The sequence below is a fragment of the Lissotriton vulgaris genome, chromosome 7 (genome assembly GCF_964263255.1).
Source record: "Lissotriton vulgaris chromosome 7, aLisVul1.2, whole genome shotgun sequence".
NCBI classification, from domain to species: Eukaryota; Metazoa; Chordata; class Amphibia; order Caudata; family Salamandridae; genus Lissotriton; species Lissotriton vulgaris.
The window spans coordinates 718,760,682-718,784,625 of record NC_141695.1 but is presented as its reverse complement, the minus strand read 5'-3'; the positions used below and the strand labels follow the sequence as shown (position 1 = coordinate 718,784,625).

General features: G+C 45.7%; 2 protein-coding genes across 5 annotated transcripts in view; one reads left to right on the top strand and one right to left on the bottom strand.

Annotated features, from left to right (window-relative positions):
• Window positions 1–23,944, bottom strand: part of ARSG (arylsulfatase G) — a 2,325,381-nt gene that overhangs the window by 1,639,272 nt on the left and 662,165 nt on the right. The window lies entirely within an intron of this gene.
• LOC147702320 (monocarboxylate transporter 7-like) lies at window positions 611–22,768 on the top strand. Of its 2 annotated transcripts, none has more exons than XM_086930953.1 (6): window positions 611–806; window positions 8,378–8,619; window positions 9,587–9,730; window positions 10,412–10,540; window positions 19,172–19,993; window positions 21,347–22,768. In XM_086930953.1, the coding sequence occupies exons 2-6, from the start codon at window positions 8,385–8,387 to the stop codon at window positions 21,598–21,600; spliced, it is 1,584 nt and encodes a 527-aa protein (XP_086787079.1). In that variant the 5' UTR covers window positions 611–806; window positions 8,378–8,384; the 3' UTR covers window positions 21,601–22,768. The 2 variants fall into 2 exon arrangements, with proteins under 2 accessions (XP_086787079.1, XP_086787080.1); XM_086930954.1 differs by lacking the exon at window positions 611–806 and adding an exon at window positions 6,611–6,731.

The following is a 23,944-nucleotide window of genomic DNA, read 5'->3' as shown; positions in this document are numbered from 1 at the left end:
GGGCAGCATTTTCGCACTAAAAACTATCTGTCCTGTGTCCTCTCGCCCTTGCCGGCATATCTAGCTTCTTATGTGGCTAGGGCAGGTTTGAATAACACATCCCTTATGCGCGCTACTTACGAGCCTCATTCGTCGCTGACTAAAGCTAAATCCGATCTATAAGAGCGGTTCTTGTTGAACTCGTGGTTCATACACAGATCACCATGCAACTTATGCTTGCAGCACACGCAGGCAATAAACACATACACGACCGTATGATGCTGCCACCAAAAATGCACCATATTATGAGGGAAAGCTATGCTCAGCTGAACCCCTCGAGATCTGAAGGGTAAGTGTCACTTGCCCCGTATAGACCAGTGATGCGCACGTAATTTTTCTTTAGGAGTAATGTTGCCGTTGTCTCTATACACATCACAGCACTGTAGCATGCTGTATCATGTGGCTAGGAGTTAAGCAACACGCGAACGTGCATCCGCACCGAGAGCAGAGCTCGCATCCTTCCGTCTATGGGGCGATGGTGCAGACTGCTGCGCGCTCCCGCGCTGCTCGTGGACGCTCCTGCAGACCGGCTGAAGCCGGTATATATACCAAGAACCCAGCGAGGGCTGGCAGTGCAGAAGAGACCGGAGGAGGGAGAGCAGTAGCAGGCAGTGATCAGCCGTGTGTCTGGGGGCGGTGGGGGGGCGAACCCGGGCACACGGGGTCCTGTCTCAAGCTCGCCTCCTCCCGGAGCAGGGGGTAAAGAGGTCAGGGGGCTACAGGGCGCGAAAAGGTCAAGATCAAGGGGGCTTAGATCTAACCTGCTGGTGAGTACTGCTTTTTTTTACTGCCAATTTACAGCACTGCGCATGTTTTTTATTTAACTTGTTAGATGATATAATGTATTTAAAATGGATTTTTTCAGATTGTTTACAAGTACTTAGAATTATAGTACATATACAGAACATTTGTATTTAGCTGCACGTTCACAGAATGTAAAAATGTTATGTAGAATCCAGGGGAACTTTAGTTGTTACGTGTTTTTGAGATCACGCTGTGTACTTGTTTTAAAAGAACGCTGGGTAGCCGGTGTTATAGTAACGCCAGTGATGCTCTCACCCAGGTGCAGTTTCCAGTTACACTGCGGACCAGCGGCAACTCGGAGGCTCGCACTGTGCTGCCTTGTGCCGGCGCATACATGCCATCAGCACGTTCTATTGAAGGCTGAAGGAAAACTAAACTTGAACCAGAAAATATGATGTTTAACCCGGAGTGTGATAATACCGCATCCTTCCCCAAATTGACTTTTTTTATGTCCAACTCACCTGGACAACGAAGTGATACCACATACATTTTTTTTCTCTGTGACATACATTTGAGGGCAGCAGCAGGTGTTTGCTGCTGCGGGGTCAGGTGAAGGGTAGTTGAATATGGAAACTACTAAAACTAAAGGGGTCGCTAATGCACCCGTTTACGTTGAGAGATTCTGCTGCTTCCCTCTTCGGCTTAAGATGCAAGGGGTACCGAAGGGGTAAGCCATGAGCTGCAAGTCAAGGGTAACATTTGGCCCCAGGCTATGTATAATCGACCTTGTGTTGTGAACATTCCTTTAAGGATCTCATGTTCGCACTGGGTTAGTGAAGCGAGTTAAGGTAGCGGCGTGAGTGCCTCTGTGTTTAGGGCACAAGTCAACACCCTGCTCAACCTTCTCCCGGGCAATGACTGACTCTCAGCTGCCGTTCTCACAGAGAAACCTCAATCCGAACTCTCCCTCGTGCACTTTATTTATGTATTCCATATATGGCGCTATTTCCGGCTAGTGGCGTCACAGCGCTGCACAGTCCAAGAGGTGCACAGCCACACAGAGCCCGCTCTCCAGAAGGCGCGTACTGCGAATAGAACCCACGTCTGTACAGAACCCTTAAATTACGTTAGCGCTTTACAGACGCTGATAAATACTAGAGGGTATCCGAGCGCTTGACATTACAGGGGGGTTAGGACACAGTTGTAAGAATAGACACTCGTTACATGTATAAATAGTGCTACTAACTAAAGATGACAGGGCGCTACGCTGCCCCCCCCCCCTTTTTTTTTTAAAGGAGAAGCATTGGGCACTTTTGTGTTTCTCTGCGTTATGCTTAGTATAAAGGATGAATGAGCCAAGCGCGCTGCTGCTAAGTGCGCAGCAGGTTCTTCTCTAGACCCTTCTCTCCTGAGCTTCCTCCTGCTGGAAGACGCGCAGCCCCACCATTTCCGCTTTATACGCAATCTACATGGAAAAGGGCACGCGCTTGTTACTCGCCGGTTGTATAACGCAGAAGTCCTGAGATTGGCTGAAGCGCCTGCGCGTTCAACAGAGCTCGATGAATAGTGCGCGCAGTGCAAACAAACCTCGTGTGTTATACATGGCTCTGGTGGAGGGCTGCGCAACAGCAGCAGATAGCTTCCATCCGGTAATGTGCCACATCACAGAGGAGACGCAGTGCAAGACTGAGCTCAAGCTTAGATGTATTAGGAGTCCGACATAACATAACATAACATACTCCATGCACTGGACAGAACTCGGCAGCCACACCACAGAACATGCACGCCGGCTGCCGTATACGTTAAGACGCGTGTCACCACCAACTAGGGTGACCAACTGGCATTGGTGCAAATTCAGGACGGTGAGTGTAAAAATTCAGGACAAAGGGTCAAAATTCAGGACACAAATTCAGGACAGGAGGTCAAAATTCAGGACAAAACATCAGGACAATAGGTACGTTTTACAGACACATCAGAGGTCGTGCAATAGTATATAAGTAAGCCCAGCCATTTCCAAACATATTCAACCATTTGCAAACCTATCCTTCATGTATCCTTCCATCTATCATTTCACTCATCCATCCCTTCATCCATCTCCTCATCCATCCTTTCACTCATCCTCCATTATCCATCCATCCACCCACCCACCCTTTCACCCTATCCATCTGTACACTTATCCATCCACTCTTCATCTCATCCATCCATTCACTCATCCATTCAGCCATTTACCCTTTCACCAATCCAGCCATCCTTTCACTTACTAATCCTTCCACCCATCCACTCTTTTGTCATCCATCCATCCTCCCTTTCTCTCTCCATCGACCCTTTCACTTAGCCTTCCATCCATCCACCCACCCATCCATCCATCTACTCATCCACTCATGAATCCATCCATTGCCCCTATCACTCATCCATCTATCATTTCACTCCTTCACACATCTATTCATCCTTTTGTCCATCTACCCTCCCTTTCACTCACTCATCCATCCTTACACCCACCCTTTCACTCATATGTCCATTCATTCACCCTTGCACTTATCAATCCATCCATAATTTCACTCATCCACCTACCCCCATCATCCACCCACCCACCATCCACCCACCCACTCATCCATCCTTTCACCCACCCACCATCCAATCCACTGATCCATTTTTCACCCACCCACCATCCACCCACTCATCCATCCATCCTTTTACCCACCCACTCATCATCCATCCATCCATCCTTTCACCCACCCACTCATCATCCATCCATCCATCCTTTCACCAACCCACTTATCCATCCATCCTTTCACCCACTCTCCATCCATCCATCTTTTCACCCACCCATCATCCATCCATCCATCCATCTGTCCTTCCCCTCATCATCCATCCATCCCCTCATCATCCATCCATCCTTTCCCCTCATCATCCATCCATCCTTCCCCTCATCACCCATCCATCATTTTCCCTCATCATCCATCCATCCTTCCCTTCATCATCCATCCATCCTTCCCCTCATCATCCATCCTTTTCCCTCATCATCCATCCATCCTTTTCCCTCATCATCCATCCATCCTTCCCCTCATCATCCATCCATCCTTCCCCTCATCATCCATTCATCCTTTCACCCACCCCCTCATCATCCATCCATTCCCTCATCATCCATCCATCCATCCTTTCACCCACCCCCCTCATCATCCATCCATCCACCCTTCCCCTCATCATCCATCCTTTCACCCACCCCCTCATCATCCATCCATCCATCCATCCATCCATCCATCCTTCCCCTCATCATCCATCCTTTCCCGTCATCCATCATCCTTCCCCTCATCCATCCTTCCTTTCACCCATCCTTCCCCTCACCCATCCATCCATCCCATCCATTTATCCTGCCCCTCATCCATCCATCCTTCCCCTACATCCATCCATCCATCCTTCCCCTCATCCATTTATCCTTCCCCTCATCCATCCATCCTTCCCCTCCTTCCATCATCCTTCCCCTCCATCCATCCATCCATCCCCTCATCCATTTATCCTTCCCCTCATCCATCCATCCATCCTTCCCCTCCATCCATCATCCTTACCCTCATCCATCTTTCCCCTCATTTTTCATCCAGCTACCCTTCCATCCAGCTATTTACATTTTCTCTCCATCCTTCCCCTCACTCATAAATCCATCTATCCTCTCTCATTATCCATTTATTCAATCTTTCATTCATCCATTCACCCTTTCACTAATTCATCCAGCCATTCACACATCCCTTCACTTACTTACACACCCACCTTTCCATATTAATTTTGAGCTGAGCCCTTTTGAGAAGAGGCCCATCAAGAACTTCACCCTCCCTGCAGGGGCCGTTCCAGGACTGGGACAGAAGCCACCCAGGGCAGAGACAGGATCCACCACAGGGGGGGACAAGAGCCATCACAGGCGGGGGTGGACTGGAGCCACAACATGGGGACAGGAGCCATCACAGGCGGGGGGTGGACTGGAGCCACCACATGGGGGGACAGGAGCAGGAGTCATCACAGGAGTGGGAACGTGATCCACCAGGGTGGGCACAGAGGTGGGCATGCAGTATTCTAGTATCATCTTGGGCTTTTCGCCCCCTCCTGCACAAGACAACGAGAAGACAGGCTCTCTGTCCAAAATGCCATCCCCCACTGTGATATACAGTACTTACAGGAGACACTCTAAGAGAACTGATTGAACTGATTGTCCTCCATACTTTGTTGATCAGTGTGGGTGCGATTGTGCCATTTCTTTATTGTATTACATTATGCATGTTTGAAGAACCGAGGTTTGCTTACACATTAGTGACAGTAACTAAGCTCGGAGAAGAGAAGCAGGTGCTGCCTCGGTGTAATCAGTGGTGTAATCTGGCCGAGTCTAGGATGTTTGGGGCCCTGGGTAGAAATCGAATGTGTGAGCCCCCCTATAAATAACAGATACAAGACGCATTCAGGGCTGTTTGCATGTGAATGAATGCCCCCTGCTCCTGAACCTGCAGCCCCTCCCTCTGTCACCTTCAAGCACCTCTTAACAGCTCATCAAGGGCTGGAGGTGTGAGGGTTGCCATCCCGCTGTGCCTCTACAGTGCTGCTGGGGTCTGAGCTTTCATACAGCATCGGAGTCAAGAAGGGAGGTGGGGGCAAGCTGTGCCCGGTTAAAATTACGGACAAATGGCGTCCGTTAAAGAATCTTTCACGGACAACGGACAGACAGCCAAAATTACGGACTGTCCGTGAAATTTACGGACGGTTGGTCACCCTACCACCAACCTGCACAGGTGCACAATACTGCACAGAATACAGATGCACGTCACGCTAGGATAGTGGACACTCCTCTACAACCAGTGCGGGTGCGTACTGGTGCCAGTGCACTATGCAGTCAGTTCAAGTGCTCAATGATGCGCTGAGCACCTGTACTGACTGCACTCTCGTACACTATGTCACATAGGTATACATACTTTAAAGGTACGTTTTGCTGCACAGACAGCACAATTAGTTGCCTTAGTAGCCCCAGTGCCGCCCCCACCAACCTGTTTTCTTGAAATTCTGAAACATACAGGATCCAGTCTTAGAGGCAAGGCACGGTAAGGTGGTCAGTACTAATTTACAATTCCAGTCCACACTCAGGTAGCCAAGTGCTTCAGCCAAGCTTTAGGCATCCCATTTCCGGGGATTCGTCCAGACGCCGGCAGGTGAGGAGAGAATGCAGAAGAAAGTGGTGCGAAGAGGAGTATGGTTGTACCTAAGACACACTAAAGGTCTCTGACGCTTTCACAGATCTGTGGATAAGGCTTCAATTTGGAAAATATGGCATTGTGAATGAAACATTACAGACCAATTATTCTCAACAGGCTCATTGTTATTCATTTATCTGTTACATCTAACAAGAACTGCCAAAGCACATAGGTCTGGCTTGTTGTGTTGCAGATATGCATTTGTTGTGTGACAGGTCTAGAGGCAATAACAAAAAACGCACAGAGGCACAAACCTACAGTTTAGGTGGCAGAATATGTAAAGCACAGGATTTTAGTTTATTGTACTTCAACATTTGTAGTTCTTACTTCTCTTATGTGGGCACTGATCGTGTGCCTACAGGAGCTCCATGCCATGTAGGGTGGTTGGACGTGTTCTGTTTGTCTTTTGATCCTGTTTGGGAACTGTTTCCATGTACTATTTGATGACCACAGGTTACATGTTTCAAGCCACTCCCTTAATTGCATTGGCCAACCCTCTTGGAAAGGATTCATAGTTACTATTTGGCCACGCCCCTTTCAAAGACCCTCCCACATTTTTCATCCCATTTAAAGCATGGCTCAAAGGTAAATTTTGCTATTGGGGAGGGAACACATGCCAAATTGGACTGGTGATAGTGCAGAGAGGGGGAGGCAATCTGGTCCTTTCCAGGAAATCCATCTGGGCTGCTCTTGTATTGCGGAAGCTGCATAACCATCTTTGTAAGTGTGGATGACCAGGATTCTTCTCATGGTCCCCCTCCTCTCATTTTACCACTTGGTCCCTCCAGCCCTCTGCTGCACACATTCCTACTACCTGTACTGCTTCCTACCTGCTAGCTGGAGACCAACAGTCTGCAACCAACAATGTAGTACCACTGTGCTCAGCCAAATACTATGTCTTTTTGTTAACAAGTACTAACATGGTTACATTTGGTTTGGTGTATTTTTGTTGTTGTTTTGATGGTGTGATTTCTAATACATGCATGTACTCTTTTCTATAAATCTTTTTGAAGGGGCAGTCATCAAATCTATTACTTATGTAGATATTGGTACTAAAATCTGCTGTAAAAACTTGGATCAGTAGGCATAGGGGAATAAAACGTTACCCTTTTTGATCACTTGCTCCTTTTAAGTGGTTTACAACACTGCTCTGTTTTCTTGACTATTTCGCCATTGGCACAGGGTGGACTAGCTGTTTATATAAGTGTTATTTATTCCATTTTAATCACTGAAAACTCAGGATAATTCAATAAACTCTCAGATAGTTTCACAATGGTACACAAAGGTAACCGAAATACATTTTTGGTGAGTTTTCTAAATGTTATTGTACTAATCAATAGGGAGGAGGAAGCAGTAGAGGTTCATTCAGCCTCCAAACAATAGTAGTTATCAATCAATAATCAGTCACAATCTGCGGTGTATGTGAGCACCGCTTAGTGTGGTATGGTAGATAGCATCTTCTTTGGATCTATCACTCCAGTGTCCCATTCTATATGTGACTGTGTAACCTCCACCAGGAGGGAGACTGTCTGGATATCGACAGTGGTGAGTCAAAATTATCTCCTACCCTGTAGGTAAATCTTTATCTGGGGAAAAACAGAAAAGATAGAGATAAGTCAATAAACAAGGATGGTGCTGATCCACAACACCTGGTGATCGGGTCAACATGTTTCGACCTAGAACAACCCATAATGGGTCTATTGCATTCACCCGTCTTCGTATGTGAGCACACTTTGCTTAATATGGAAATCAATATGTAGCATTCAATTGGGGAGAGGCACGCAGGAAGGCTGTGATGGACGGTTTCAAGCAAAGCTTTATGTATTGTCCTTAAATATCCCACCACAACCATGAAGCATTAGGAAGACCTGCTTAGGGTTTAGGCTCAAAGACTGAGTCTATCACCGCTTACTTCCCTGCCATTGATTGGATTGCTAACAATTTGTCTAAATGAACTTTCGATGCATCCACAGTAATTTAAGTTGGAGGTCACATTGCCTGTCATCCTTAAATGGTAGAAATTCAGGGACTAACATGCAAACCAGAAGGTATGCTTTTTGTTTTCTCAGATGGGCCACACATGGACTGCAAAGTCCTCAGTTTGGCAACATTAATGAGTCAAAAAGGTTCTCATGCACGAAAGCAGCAGAGACCAATGCTGCAGAAAGGCTGGGGAAATATTGTGTGAGGGAAACCGACTTTGAGACAGCATTCCAGAAAGTGAGATCTTGGAGCTACATTATGCAGCGCTGAAGCACATTTTTTCCAAACTCATAAAGTACTTATTGTATAATAAGCAACAAAATCAAAATATATTGCGAACAGGAAACCCAAAAAGTAGTGTAAGTTATCTCTTTTCTCTACAGATTCAGGATGACTGCCATGGACACCGCAAGAACCTGCACCAATGTAAAAGTTTACACCAAAGTGCCTGATGGAGGCTGGGGCTGGGTGGTGGCCATTGCCTTCTTCTTTGTGGAAGTATTCACGTATGGGGTCATCAAGACGTTTGGAGTCTTCTTCAGTGAACTCATCACTTACTTCGACGAAAGCAACAGTCGTATTTCCTGGATCATCTCAATATGTGTGTTTGTGATGACATTTACCGGTGAGTGGCACTCTTCCCCTGCCCACAAATAAGTGTATAGCACCTTAAAGCTGGATACAAACACCTGTTGAACATGAAGGGGTTAAAGATACCGCAGTTATGATCTTAAACCAAAACAGTCTTGAAAGCAGCAGTTCTTTTGTTTACACTTCACCTCGTAATAGGTGTATCTTTTAGTAAGTGTGCAGCGCGCAGGTCTTGGAATCTCACCCTACATTACGCTTAATAATCTGAAGGATTTCCCAGGAAAGCCTTTCTCATTTCTTGCTGAAATGATAAACGCATTCTCCCTCCAGTATTCAAGTGACACGAGCTCGCTGACACCTAGTTTTGCTTTTAAGATAAAGTTGCCTAATCTCGTGCCTTTTTTAACGAATTTGAAGAACCAGTGAAAGGTAGTTTAGCATCAGACTTGCTTTATGTCACTTGCCTCTTCGGGTGAGGGCTCCATGTGTCATTCCTTGTTATCTAGACTTATCAGAGCCGACTCCCTAAACTAAAATATTGAAACAATCAATTGAAATTTGGGCATAACCGGTGCAAGTTTTATCAGTGAAATGTCTTTTTTTTATTTTACTCTGGCTAGTCAGAACTAAGACACTTCATGAAGCTGCAGTTCTTTTTCCGAGTAAACAGTGACATAACGTGCTATCAGATGACCTACTTGTTAGGCGAGATTGCTCCAAATGGTAAAGAAGGGTGTCTGTCAGCATGGGAACATATATTTATTATTATCAGGCCAGGACGCGAAATCATCGCATGCATCAAGTAGTCACAAACTGATGCTTTTATCAGCATATCATGAATATATTGCATATGTACCAAACAAAAGGGGAAACACAGGTCTTGGTTTTGAACGTAACAAAATGCATATAGTAAAAATGTCCTCCTTTGTTTTCTTTTCACTTGCAAAAACATAACTGGTTCATTTTCTCGGTAAAACTAACTCTGCTTTATTTTATTCCAGCCCCACTGTCAACAGTACTGAGCAATCGTTTTGGCCACCGACCAGTGGTAATGGCCGGAGGGTTCCTGGTCAGCATCGGAATGGTCACTGCATCTTTTGCACGCAGTGTCGACGAAATGTACTTAACAATTGGTCTAATATCTGGTAAGTTTCTAAGTACCAACAACACAAGCTATCATTGTACTATGGCATTAATCATAGTAATGCAACACAACTGTCCCAAGCTGGACTGAGGACAATGATAATTTATTATGGCCTTTCAGGACATTAGGGAAGTTGAACTTTAATGAAGCGGAGGGAATCGTTTTTCAATCATCCTGGAAACATTTTGCAAACGAGTATACAAATATAGGTAGATCCAGTGATACACAAATGGGTTTAAAAGAGCAGAGAAATATAATTATATACTTTCAACCGCTGCTGAGGGCTCGACAAGTTGGGAAAACAGCCATTTTGGTTTCTGTGGCTACTAGAATCTTGTGTCCTCAAAACTGTAATTTGTATGAAAAAAAAGGATAAGAAATTTGCAGAAGGATCCAAGAAGTCCGCTTCAGATACGCTGAACGATAGATAGCCTTGCCTAATGTTAAGACTGCTATTCCTGATTCCAATGCATGCCTCTTTGTTCACCACCCTCCTCTTCCGGTCTCTTTTCTCCCTCTTGCAGGGTCTCTTTTATCTTCACTTTCTCCCTTTGTCACAGTTTCCCCAGCTTACACGTCCTTCTTTCTCTCTTTGCTTCCTTTTGCTCTGAAGAGTATACTACTGTGTAAAACATACATGTTTCAACAGATTCTCACACCTGTCCTTTCCATCCTTCCACAGGTTTGGGATACTCCTTAAGTTTCATTCCAACAGTCACCATACTGTCACAGTACTTTGACAAAAAACGTTCACTGGTTACTGCAGTTGCCTCCACTGGAGAATGTTGCGCCGTTTTTGCTTTTGCACCAGGTAAGCAGTTCAATATAACTAATCCCCAAATAAATGCGCCCAAATATGAAATTTTAGGCCAGGGTCACTCTTACCACATAGCAAGTGCGCATCTTCAATGAAGGTAATCACTCTCCTAGTGGGGCAATGAAAAATGTGAAGTGAGACCATCTCCGTGCCGCCCCCTTGCAAAGGACATACTCTAAAATGTAACTCATCGCTTTCAATGGCCATGTGATGCGGTGGCTGTGGATCTGGGGCCTTGTTTGTAAATCAGTCTTTAAACACAAAATGGAACGAGGACATGTTTATACCCATATCACTATCCATAAGGAAAATAACAGCCTCCTTGGCCTGCTTTACTTCAACAAAAGTAATGACACCAATTATTGAATAATTTGGGTCACATTTAGGCCTGGATGAATGAGGGTCTGCAATAAATGGAAACCAGAGGCACATGCTGGAGAAAGAAAGGTATCTCTTGCTGCAGCAATAAAGTGGGGACTTGCTGAGGGTCTTAGAATAAGAGAACTTCGAAAATGGGGCAAGAATATATCAATGATTATAAGGAATGCTAGAGAAATCGGTTATTTGCTCCTTTCCCCAAGGTTCCATTACAGTTTACAATAAGTTAATTACTATTAAGAGACAAAGGGCTAGATGTAGGTAAATGGCATTTACCGATTCGAAAATACCGAGTTTTACCGATTCGGTATTTACAAATCGGTAAATGCAATGGAGGTATTTTTACCGAATTATTTACAGAATCTTTAAAATTCGGTAATTACTGCTATTCCTATGGGCCTCAAGGCCCATAGGAATCAATTAAACAAAAGGAATCCACTTAAGGAAGTGTTTCCCTACTTTGGTTGGGAACACCCTGTGTTGTAAAATACCCCTCACACACCAAAAGGACCCTTGGTGTCATGCTTCATCATCGGGGTCTTCGCACCCCTCTACGGAATGCGGCGTGCTGCGACCAGCGACTGCGCGGGAGCACTTATTAGGACTATGTGTGGTGTATGTGAAGGAATATTATATGCGTGAGTAGTGAGGTTATACGGCGAGTGAGGTTTAAAAAAGGATGTTTTTAAAGTCGCTGATTGTCGACTGTTATGAATCACTTCCAATGCCTCATGAACGTTGGGGAATGCGTGCAGATTAGCAACGAAAGTCTAGGAGACACTGCTGCCTGACTGCCCCATACGCGGCCACGTATGGGGCAGTCAGGCAGCAGTGTCTCCTAGACTTTCGTAGCGAATCTGCACGCATTCCCCAACGTTCCTGAGGCTCATGAGGCATTGGAAGTGATTCATAACAGTCGACAATCAGCGACTTTAAAAACATCCTGTAGGTACATATCATAACCTGCACTAATTTTCACTTGTGTAAATAACTTCATTTTTTAAGTAGAGATACATGAGTAAGGTGGGGTTTTGTGTACCCTGTCCTGAAGAAGGAGCTCAGTCTCCAAAACATGTCGACACACACACAAGGGAGGTAGTGCACATAGTCTTGCATAATATATCTCCTTCTACTGCACGTTTTTAATAGTGCCAGCCCGGAGGCAGATTAAAATTGTTTTTTCCCCACAAGCTAGGCCCTTTTTAAACCTCACTCGCCGTATAACCTCACTACTCACGCACATAATATTCCTTCACACACACCACACATAGTCCTAATAAGTGCTCCCGCGCAGTCGCTGGTCGCAGCACGCCGCATCCCGTAGAGGAGTGCGAAGACCCCGATGATGAAGCATGACACCAAGGGTCCTTTTGGTGTGTGAGGGGTATTTTACAACACAGGGTGTTCCCAACCAAAGTAGGGAAACCCTTCCTTAAGTGGATTCCTTTTGTTTAATTACTACTGACCAGGGGGTACGAATCCACCTATGAACTCTCTCTCCCCTTCTTGTTAATTTTGCCATAGGAATCAATGGTAATTACCGATTCAGTAAAATTACCGAATTGACAAGGGGGACAGGGTGTCACTTTGACACCCTGTTGCTCCCCTGATTCAGGCTTGTGTGCCATGTGACACACATAAATGCTCTTAGGGAATGTATGTGTGCCACATGGCACAGGTGTACGTGCACAGATGTGCATGTACACAGGAATTCGTTATTTACCATCAAATAGTATTTGATGGTAAATAACAAATTCTTAAGGGCCTGTGGCACTGTTTCAGTGCCACCTACATCTAGATTTACCGATTCTGTATATTTACTGATTCGGTATTTTACCAAATCGGTAAATTTACAGAATCGGTAATTTTAAGGCCCCCTACATCTCAGACACCAAATACCGGTCGGTAACGGCCGAAATCGGCCTTACCGACCGGTATTTGGTGACCTACATCTGGCCCAAAGCGGTGCGGTAACATCACTGCATCCGGATTTAGTTTGTACAAGACCTGTGTAGAGTGCCTCCCTCATCTTAGTCAAAGAAAGGACTGTGCCATTATAAGATCCAGAAGCGGTACGGGTAGATAAGCTGTCAATTTAGGATGACAACTAGTCTTTCTTTTTATTCTTTTTCTAACCGAGATACAAGTATGCATTTTTGTGATATTTGGTCAATTCCTAATCAATCTTCGGTACTTATGGCAAAATATTGGCCTGGGGCAGTCATTACTGTGGAGGGTCGTGACTTGTAGAGGAATTTAGCAGACAAGGAAACAACCTTTAGATTAATTATTACCAGAGCGCAGGAGCAATAGTCTGATAAACATTTCCACAGTGAAGAGGTTTGAAGTTGCATGTATAGTCAAGTGTAGTCCTTTGGTCTTATCTTCCGGACAAAGGTTACTGCACAGAAAATGATCATTTTTCGTAATCTGACAACACAAATCTCTATCCTGTTAAGAAATCATCAGTACATCATGAGAGTGTCTTATTTTGGGGCATCGTTCAAGCATCACGTCATATGTGTTGTACCGTTGGCCATTTTAATAGAACTAGGCCTTTCTAATTTAAGTGTGAACATTATGTCGCTGTAGTAAATGTACCTCAATCAGCAGGAGTATCAGCCTAGGTTCTGTAGTGTACCCACAGAACCGATTATCTTCCAAATCCCCAGACGGATGTAGATCTTGTGAGGATCTGAAAACAGCCTCAAATTGTGTGCAAGCCCAGTTCTGTTGCCGTTGGCTGAAGATGACAAGAAGGTGGGCGCATGAAGTAACAAGCATTGGAAATGCAATATGTCTCGCATTAGAAAAGGTGGAGTTATTGGTCTTGTAAATGACATTTTATTTATTTGTTGGTTTTTAAAATTGCTAAATTGATGGCTTTGTCATTTACAATGCCAATAGTTATAACTTTCGCGAATGTGACACCTATAGCATTTGGAATGCAACATGTTTTGTATTTACGTGACTTAGATGGCAGCTCTGGTCGTTAGGCCACATCTCTAGAGAGCAGGAGAGTGCAGCAGCGGAGAGAAGCACAGCAATGCAATAGGTCTCGCATTAGGAAAGTTTGAGCTATTGGTATTGTAAAGGACACATTTTTTATTTATGTGCTTGTTTTGAAAATAGCGAATTAATAGCTTTGTTATTTACAATGCCAATAGTTTTATCTTTCGCAAATGTGACACCTATTGTAACACAATATGTGTTGTGAGGGTGAGTGAGGGGTTGAGGGTGAGTGAGGGTGAGGGTTTGAGGGGGAGGGGTCGAGGGGGAGGGGTCGAGGGTGAGTGAGGGTGAGGGAGGGTGAGGGGTTGAGGGTGAGTGAGGGTGAGGGGTTGAGGGTGGGTGAGTGAGTGAGGATGAGTGAGAGTGAGGGTGAGTGAGGGGTTGAGGGTGAGGGGTTGAGGGTGAGTGAGGGTGAGGGGTTGAGGGTGAGTGAGGGTGAGTGAGGGGTTGAGGGTGAGTGAAGGTGAGGGGTTGAGGGTGAGGGGTTGAGGGTGAGTGAGGGTGAGGGTGAGTGAGGGTGAGTGAGGGGGTGAGGGTGAGTGAGGATGAGTGAGGATGAGTGAGAGTGAGGGTGAGTGAGGGGTTGAGGGTGAGTGAGGGGATGAGGGTGAGTGAGGGTGAGGGGTTGAGGGTGAGTGAAGGTGAGGGGTTGAGGGTGAGTGAGGGTGGGTGAGGGGTTGAGGGAGGGTGAGGGGTTGAGGGTGAGGGGTTGAGGGTGAGGGGTTGAGGGTGAGTGAGGGTGAGGGGTTGAGGGTGAGTGTGAGGGGTTGAGGGTGAGTGAGGTCGAGGGTGAGTGAGGGTGAGGGGTTGAGGGTGGGTGAGGGGTTGAGGGTGGGTGAGGGGTTGAGGGTGAGTGAGGGTGAGGGGTTGAGGGTGAGTGAGGGTGAGGGGTTGAGGGTGAGTGAGGGGTTGAGGGTGAGGGGTTGAGGGTGAGTGAGGGGGTGAGGGGTTGAGGGTGAGTGAGGGGTTGAGGGTGAGTGAGGGTGAGGGGTTGAGGGTGAGTGGGGGTGAGGGTGAGTGAGGGGTTGAGGGTGGGTGAGGGGTTGAGGGTGGGTGAGGGGTTGAGTGAGGGTGAGTGAGGGTGAGGCTGAGGGGTTGAGGGTGAGTGAGGGTGAGGGGTTGAGTGAGTGAGGGTGAGGGGTTGAGGTTGAGGGTGAGTGAGGGTGAGGGGTTGAGGGTGAGGGGTTGAGGGTGAGTGAGGGTGAGGGGTTGGGGGTGAGTGAGGGTGAGGGGTTGAGGGTGAGTGAGGGGTTGAGGGTGAGTGAGGGTGAGGGGTTGAGGGTGAGTAAGGGTGAGGGGGTGAGGGTGAGTGAGGGGTTGAGGGTGGGTGAGGGGTTGAGGGTGAGGGGTTGAGGGTGAGTGAGGGGGTGAGGGTGAGTGAGGGTGGGTGAGGGGTTGAGGGTGAGTGAGGGTGAGGGGTTGAGGGTGAGGGGTTGAGGGTGAGTGTGAGGGGTTGAGGGTGAGTGAGGTTGAGGGTGAGTGAGGGTGAGGGGTTGAGGGTGGGTGAGGGTGAGGGGTTGAGGGTGGGTGAGGTTGAGGGTGAGTGAGGGTGAGGGGTTGAGGGTGGGTGAGGGTGGGTGAGGGGTTGAGGGTGAGGGGTTGAGGGTGAGTGAGGGGGTGAGGGTGAGGGTGAGGGGTTGAGGGTGAGTGGGGGTTGAGGGTGAGTGAGGATGAGTGAGAGTGAGGGGTGAGGGTGAGTGAGGGGTGAGGAGTTGAGGGTGAGGGAGGGTGAGGGGTTGAGGGTGAGGGAGGGTGAGGGGTTGAGGGTGAGTGAGGGGTTGAGGGTGAGTGAGGGTGAGGGGTTGAGGGTGAGTGAGGGTGAGGGGGTGAGGGTGAGTGAGGGGTTGAGGGTGGGTGAGGGGTTGAGGGTGGGTGAGGGTGAGGGGTTGAGGGTGAGTGAGGGGTTGAGGGTGAGTGAGGGTGGGTGAGGGGTTGAGGGTGAGTGAGGGTGAGGGGTTGAGGGTGAGGGTGAGGGGTTGAGGGTGAGAGGTTGAGGGTGAGTGAGGGTGAGGGGTTGAGGGTGGGTGAGGGTGAGGGGTTGAGGGTGGGTGAGGTTGAGGGTGAGTGAGGGTGAGGGGTTGAGGGTGGGTGAGGGTGAGGGGTTGAGGGTGGGTGAGGGGTTGAGGGTGAGTGAGGGGTTGAGGGTGAGTGAGGGTGAGGGGTTGAGGGTGAGTGGGGGTTGAGGGTGAGTGAGGATGAGTGAGAGTGAGGGGTGAGGGTGAGTGAGGGGTGAGGAGTTGAGGGGGAGGGTGAGGGGTTGAGGGTGAGTGAGGGTGAGGGGTTGAGGGTGAGTGAGAGTGAGTGAGGGGTTGAGGGTGAGTGAGGGTGAGGGGTTGAGGGTGAGTGAGGGGTTGAGGGTGAGGGGTTGAGGGTGAGGGGTTGAGGGTGAGTGAGGTTGAGGGTGAGGGGTTGAGGGTGAGTGAGGGGTTGGGGGTGAGGGTGAGTGAGGGTGAGGGGTTGGGGGTGAGGGTGAGTGAGGGTGAGGGGTTGAGGGTGAGTGAGAGTGAGGGGTTGAGGGTGAGGGTTGAGGGTGAGTGGGGTTGAGGGTGAGTGAGGGGTTGAGGGTGGGTGAGGGGTTGAGGGTGAGTGAGGGTGAGGGGTTGAGGGTGAGTGAGGTTGAGGGTGGGTGGGTGAGGGGTTGAGGGTGAGTGAGGGTGAGGGTACATGCTTTTCACTTTCTTCAAAGGTTGTCCGTGCATCAAGGGTAGTTGACTGAACTTTAAGTATAATAATTGTACGTACTCTTCGGTGGCATTGAGCTCACACCCTCGAATGGTCTTCGGTAGTATTGTTTCCTGTAGAATTCTATTTCCTGCTTATAAAGCGCATGTCTCGGTCAGTATCAGCAAAGTGGTATGTGCATGTGAAAGTCGGAGAGTTGGAGGCAAAAGTAATGGGAAACCATTTTTATCTTGAAACTGTTTTTAACCGACAGTCTTTTATTCCTAATCATAGATGAGTGGGAGTAATACAGGGACTGGAGCAGCAGCGCCTCAGTTTGGATTGGTGTGGCAGGCAGGAGAAAGTCAGGAGAGGGAGGAGGGGGAACTGCTTGCGAAATGAAATTAAAAGCGGCCGGGCGGGAAATGCTCTCGGTAGCATTGGTTTGAAGTGTGAAGCAGGGGGCGGGAGCAGCCTTTGATGTGCGGATAATTAGGGGAGGAGCAGCCAGGAGATCCAAGCTGGGGAACAGATGGCTGGCGATTTTGTGCTGTGCACGCGCATTTTAGGTCAATGTGCTTGCGCATTGACCTAAAAGCCACGGGCACAGCACCAAATCGCCACAGTTAGGTAAGCTTTGTTTAAAGCCCTATAGTCTCGCAAGCTCGATGCGCATCGAATAGCGAGACCTAAAAAGATGACACAACGATAATACAATGTGCTTTGCCCCCATTTACTCTAGTGAAACATAAGGCTACCAAGCCGATATTAGGAAATCGCCTGCTCTTTCAGTAACTCAAGTTAGGTTAACAACTCCATGTAAATTTAGCCTTTAACAGTAACTAGAAACCACCAATAATCGGGCGCGGTGCGTCCATTGGGGCGTTGCCCCACTAAGCCACATGGACGCACGCACGCTAAGCAGGCAAAATGCAATTGTATTTGCCAATGCTCCTTACCGCGACCTTCCGTCCTCGACTCCTTCCTCACCTCACGCGTCACGCTGCTGAAGCCTGGGGGTGGGGCGACACCGGCTGGGCTGTGGCAGCTTGTTTGAGTGGCACAGGGCTATAACCAGCCCGAGCATGCGCAGAGCACAGGCTTCAACCTTTACAAGGGACCCAAGGGTGCTGCTTCATGCCGCAGCAGCCCCCGCGTGTAAATGGGCGATCAGGGCGAATACTAACTGTGCAGCCACGTCACCGGCGCACACAGTCACGCTAGACCTTGTGCTGGTGCGTGTAGTGAGTTTAGTGACTGTCTGCTGAGTCTGACTGCTGGCTGGCTTCGTCACGTCGTCACTGTGACCACCTCAACTTTTCTATCTTGCAATAAACTTCACACTTGAAGTTATTCTATTTATGTTGTCCTTCATTGCAACACTCGCGCAGACTAATTGCCGGCTTGCACCCCTTATGATAAAACTCGTGTCAGCGCGAAACGGAACATTAGGAGGAGGCCTGGAAAACTGACTATGAGGCCTGCGAGATGAGTGCCAGGGCCCCTTCTGGAAACGGGAAGAAAGGAAGGGAAGAGAAGGAGAGGAGAGCTGAGGAGGGGAGGGGACAGGATGGGAGGGAGGGAGGAGAAGGAGAGAAGAGGAGAGAGGAGAATTGAGGGGAGGAGAGGAGGATAGTGGGAAGGGTAGAGAAGGGGAGGAGAGTACATGAAGGAAGTAGAGCTAAGGAGAGAAGGGGCGGGCTGGGCTGGGGAGGGTGACCGGCAGAGGAGAAGAGGGGTAGGGGATGGGAGAGGAGAGGAAAGGAGGAAGGAAGAGAGAAGGTAGGATGGAACGGCCAAGTACAGAAAGAAGGGAGAGATGGAGGAACTAAGGCACCCACTTCTACAGTCTTTAAATATTACCATTCTACATACTGTGGTAATTACTGTGCAGTAATACCTGTGTACCTGTCATTACAAATTTATGGCCAATTACTGTGTGACTTCAGTGAAGCCATACAGTAGCGATTGGCCATGGCTGTGGGTGTGGTGACGTCCCAGGCGCAGCACAGCCCACGTCACCGGCGCACACAGTCACACTAGACCTAGTGCTGGTGCGTGTAGTGAGTTAGTGACTGTCTGCTGACTGATGTCAATTGCTTTATTAACCTTCCTGCTTTCTCAAATTTGCTTGAAAGTGCACAATTTTTCTTCTCTTTTTTCAAAATTTTCTCTTATGGTGGTTCGGGCTCACGGCGCAGTATGCCAATCATTTTACGCCCTACCACTTTCAAATGACACCAGCCGCTCCTGCCAATAATGCCATTTTGCACTACACAATGATTGTCAAAGTTAGCCGTGCCATATCATCAATATTGTGATGCCTTTCTCCTTCCTTCCCAAAGAATGTGCAAGTGACCCGGAACATTTATTTAATGTCTTAGGAGACTACTTTTAATACCAATGTATAATTTACCAGTGTAGTAGGAGAGTAAATTGTGTCATTAGTTATGCTGAGCATATTATACTAAAGGTTTTCAAAAGCTTGATGTATCATTAAAATCATGTTGCAATCAATGTCTGTAGATTAACAAACAACGTTGTTCAGCTGTGATTTTTCATTCTCTTCCCTAGCTATCACTGCTATAAAGGATCAACTTGGCTGGAGATATAGCCTCCTGCTTGTTGGTGTACTTCAGTTAAATATTGTTGTTTGTGGATCTCTGCTACGACCAATGAAAATCCAAAAAGAAGTGCAAGTAGAAGAAACTCCCAAAAAAGAAAGCGTGGAAACAGAATACATACTTGAAAATGAGAAAACAATTACTTCAATTGACTCCATAGACTCAGGAGTCGAAATAACTACCTCACCTAAGAAAGAAAACGAAAACTTGAAACAAGAGACAGAACATGTTGTACCACAGGAAGATGTCCAAATGCTGGAAGCAGCACGAGGTCCAATTGTGAAATCCAAAATCACACTCTTAGACTTTTCAATTTTGAAAAATGGTGGTTTTATTTGTTATGCTCTATTTGGCCTTTTTGCTACACTAGCTTTTTTTGCCCCTTCTCTGTACATCATTCCACTGGGTATCAGTCTTGGCATTGATAAAGACCACTCTGCCTACATGCTGTCTGCCATGGCCATTGCTGAAGTTTTCGGAAGAATTGGCGCTGGCTGGATTCTAAATAAGAAGCCCATTCGCAAGATTTATATTGTGCTCATTTTCGTTGTTTTGTTATGTTTGGCTCTCATTTCCTTTCCCTTTGCCTCAGAATTTTGGGGGCTGATGGTGTGCAGCGCATTTTTTGGATGTATGTTAGGAACAGTTGCAGGAACCCACATTCCAATGCTAGCAGATGATGACGTTGTGGGGATCGAGAAGATGTCTTCTGCAGTTGGAGTGTATGTTTTCATTCAGAGCATAGCCGGATTGGCTGGCCCACCACTTGGAGGTATGTTGACTTTTACATTTTTCTAAACCTAAAAACTTGTTTTAATTTACGGTTAGCATTTTTTGAAAACTGTGGCTCCCCATTCAACTACCAAGTGGGGGTATGTTTGCAGGTGGTTTTATATTCATGTGAAGGGAAAATATGGTTAAAAGGCCTCCAGCGAGCCATAATTCACCAATAAGGATACTGGGTCAACATTCAAGTCCCCATACAGAGTACTTCATTTTAGACATTGGTGCACCTAATTTAGCCAACACCTGAATCTCTGTAACCGCAAGATTCCATTGTGAGCACTTATAGTGTATTCTGGCTTTGTAATCTTGCACCTTTGATGCCTCAATTTAGCTAAACTACAAGCAGGATGAATCTGTTACTCGCGATTTCCACATCTCACCCATATTCATGAAGCGTAGTTCTAAAGGCATTTATGATTTAAATAATGGAAATTCCACCATATATTATAATTTTTCTCATGCTTTGTCAAAACCTTTATGGTGCCAAAACCAGAACTTAATATCAGATGCAGTATTTCCAACTATTTTGTGCCCCAAATCCTCGAATGCAGGTAGTATTTAAGAATCCAATACTTGCTAATAAGAAAAAAAACATACATCTGTAACCACGCGTAGGGTTTAAATGTAAGGCATAACTTATACTGATAAATTAGCATTCTGAAGTTTAAGATTATTTTCCAACCCTATAACATTCTACTGATCTTTTTTAGGGCAAAGCAATTTGTAGCATGACTTAAAATGACATGTTGCCAATATCCTTAACTTGCTCAAGATCAACACAAGTGTATAGAATTGAGGAATAATCGAAAATATCTTAGTGGAATTTCCCCGTTACAAAGCAAGCACATAGTGTAGAGTACACTTTGACTACTTACCTAATTTGGTGAAGCTATATTTACCTTTTTTCACTTGCTGTATTTCAATCAAACTGAATGGGAAACAATTTCTTTGAGCAAACCCCTTAAAGCTTTCTTCACCCTGTTAAACTTCATTCACTGAAGGTAATGCAAAACGTCACAGTGATCAAAACAACTAGTTGGTTTGAGGTAAGTCACAGGAGGAGCCAAAGTTTGCAGGTCGTCAGCTATGATTTCAGGTGATGCTGTCAGCACTGTTCAGTTGGTTAAATATTACTGATTATTTTACGGACTGTGGTTTAAGAATCTGCAATGAATGGGAACAATGTCTCCTTATAAAATCAGCAAGAAATTATAACTTTAGAAAAGGTATTTTGGGGGGGATTTTGTCTAGTTGCAGGCATTGCTTTGTCATTAATGTGGCGACAGTTACAATGTAAATGCCTTTTCTCTAATGAAATCAATATTATTTTTAACTGCAGGTGTCCTTGTGGATCAAACTCAGAATTACGGGTCAGCATTCTACTCCTGTGCGGTTGGCATGGCGCTGGCAGCCATATGTCTGGCCTTAGTAAGGCCTTGCAAGAATGGTCTCTGCAGACGTAAACCTAAAAAATCTATAGAAGAAGGAGATTATAATGAAAAAGAAGTTTTCAAAGATGTGCCGGATGACTTTCTTGAAATGGATTTTGAAAAACCTGAAGGCTCCATAAAAAGTAATGACAATTCTTTTTGAAATAACTTTACATTCGTGCCAGTCAAACAAGATTTGAATAAAGACAATGCAGTGAACCAACAATGAATCAACAACCGTAGAATTTACACTTTTAAAGGGAATGCAAAAACTATCAACCTGAGAAGCTGCTAAGTACGATCGAAAATTTAGAGAAGGCTGCCACTTTCTTATATTCATTTAACTGCCCATAGTGGGCCGTTGTTTCATCACTATATTTTTTTAATATAAAAAAGAAGGCATTTGCCTTACCTTCTGGCAACAACTATACAACAAATAACACTTGGTTTGCATCCTGCATCGTCAACCTGTATCTTAAAATGCAGAAGCATATTGAAGATGCTATTAATTCAGATGCTGTCCCGAAAATAAATTATTTTCTTGAGCTTGCATGATACATGCCGAGGACTGATATTTAAAGGAGAAAATATGAGCATTTTACAGCAACAGAACCACATCAACTTAATATTTTATTTTTATGGCCAGTTACTGAGATTTATTTTCTGGTGTTCTAAAGTAATATGTCTTTCTGTTTTCAGTGTCTTAGATTTATTTAAAAATGTATTTATAAAGTTACACTAGACATCCTATTGCCTCCCTCTGGACCAAGATGTAAGAAACAAATAATCTAACTCTAGAGCATATTTTTGTCTGTAACTATTTTCCTTTTGCGCCAAGAGTACTGTTTTGCACACCTTTCTGTCACAAAGACCCAGGAAGTGAGAAATGCTGCATACCATGTATTTTAAAAAATGAGCACGTGCCAAACAAAGGTCAACCAACAAGTTTCTTTTCTGAATCCTCCAGTTTTTTTTCTTCAAATTAGGGTGTTGATTTTAAGAAAAGCTAAAGTAAAACACCAGTAAGATTATTGCAACATTTACGATGTTATGTGGCATTTCAAACTCAGTTGTCAATTTCGTGTACTATTCTAAAACTTAGTTCAGATTTGTAGTGATATATTGTATGTGCTTACATTTCTAAATACAATATGAAAGAAGGGGGATTATATCAAGTGAAAGAGAAGACATGTAATCGGAATGCAAAGTTATTACAATAGTGAATAAAAGAATTGCTAACCCTTGCAGGGTGATTACTTACAGGCCCCCTTGTTTCTATCAGTTGTGTTGATACAACCATGAATAAAACATCAAAATGATTTCATGATTAATAATCTCAAAGTTTGCTTTTCTATATCATATACTTGGCACAGTTGGTAAACACATGCATATGGAAACTTGGCTAGCTGATGAGTTTGTTCTTCTTTTCAATTTTCTTTTTTTTGGTTAAATTATTTTTATTATGAACAAATCGACATTACATACCATTGTACGACAAGAGCAAGAGTATATACTATCCAATTCTCTGATCAGGGTTACAGTGGATCAAACACAAATGTGCAAATCATGACAGGGTGTTTCAAGAGACTCATCGTCATTTGGCTGTGCTGGTGGGATAAAAATATTTCCTCTATACAGGTTCCAGGGCCCCCATAATTTGTTCCACTTCCTGGGACACCCTCTAGCCACATATACTGTCTTTTCCCAGAACATACACCAGTCTAAATTGTCCTTCCATTTTTCCAGTGTTGGCGGTTGGTGGGCCCCCGATTTTGTGCTATGTCCCTTTTAGCTACCATTAGTGCCTGGGTCACCCACTGCTTAGCAGGGGAGCTAAGGTCTGTTGGCTCCCAAATGTTAAGGAGGCACCTTTGGGCCTCGGGCTGCAACTCAACTGTGAGCACATCACAGAGAGTTTGATGTATGACTTGCCAGTATGGCTGGATATACACACATTCCCATATTATGTGAATGAAGGTACCCACCCCTCTACATCTACGTCTACACTCTACATTATCTGCTCTGCCCATCCGTACCAAATCAGGCCCAGTGAGTATATTCTGTGCAGAATCTTTAGCTGCACCAACCGCAGCCTTGCTTGGACCGCCACCTCTCTCTGGGAGGAGACCGCCGCTTGCCAGTCTTCATAGTCTAATTCAATGCCATCATTAACCCATTTGTCCTTAAGGGACTGCAGGGGGTCATCCATATTGTTTATCAATTTTTTGTAAATCAGCGAGATGGACCTATCGGGAAGGTGATATTTTCAAATTTCTGAAGAAATACCACAGACACTGGAGGTACCAATGAGAGGTGAGTCGGTGTGTACCCCTTCCATTTCCTTACTATAGTGTGCTCCTCATTGGCTCAAAAACAATTCAACCATGAGCTAAATCACTTTTATAGGACCATGACGCACATTTTAGAATTTGAAAACGATTTTGACCAATACCATTCCGTCCCCCTGATAACGTGTGGCACACTTTTGTCTTATTGTTCAAACTCTT

Bases quoted from the DNA above. Each gene is read 5' to 3' on its own strand.
- LOC147702320 (XM_086930953.1), top strand. From the start codon at position 8,385: ATGACTGCCATGGACACCGCAAGAACCTGCACCAATGTAAAAGTTTAC. The intron at 9,731-10,411 runs GTAAGTTTCTAA...ATCCTTCCACAG, and splicing joins AACAATTGGTCTAATATCTG to GTTTGGGATACTCCTTAAGT. The intron at 19,994-21,346 runs GTATGTTGACTT...TTTTAACTGCAG, and splicing joins GGCTGGCCCACCACTTGGAG to GTGTCCTTGTGGATCAAACT.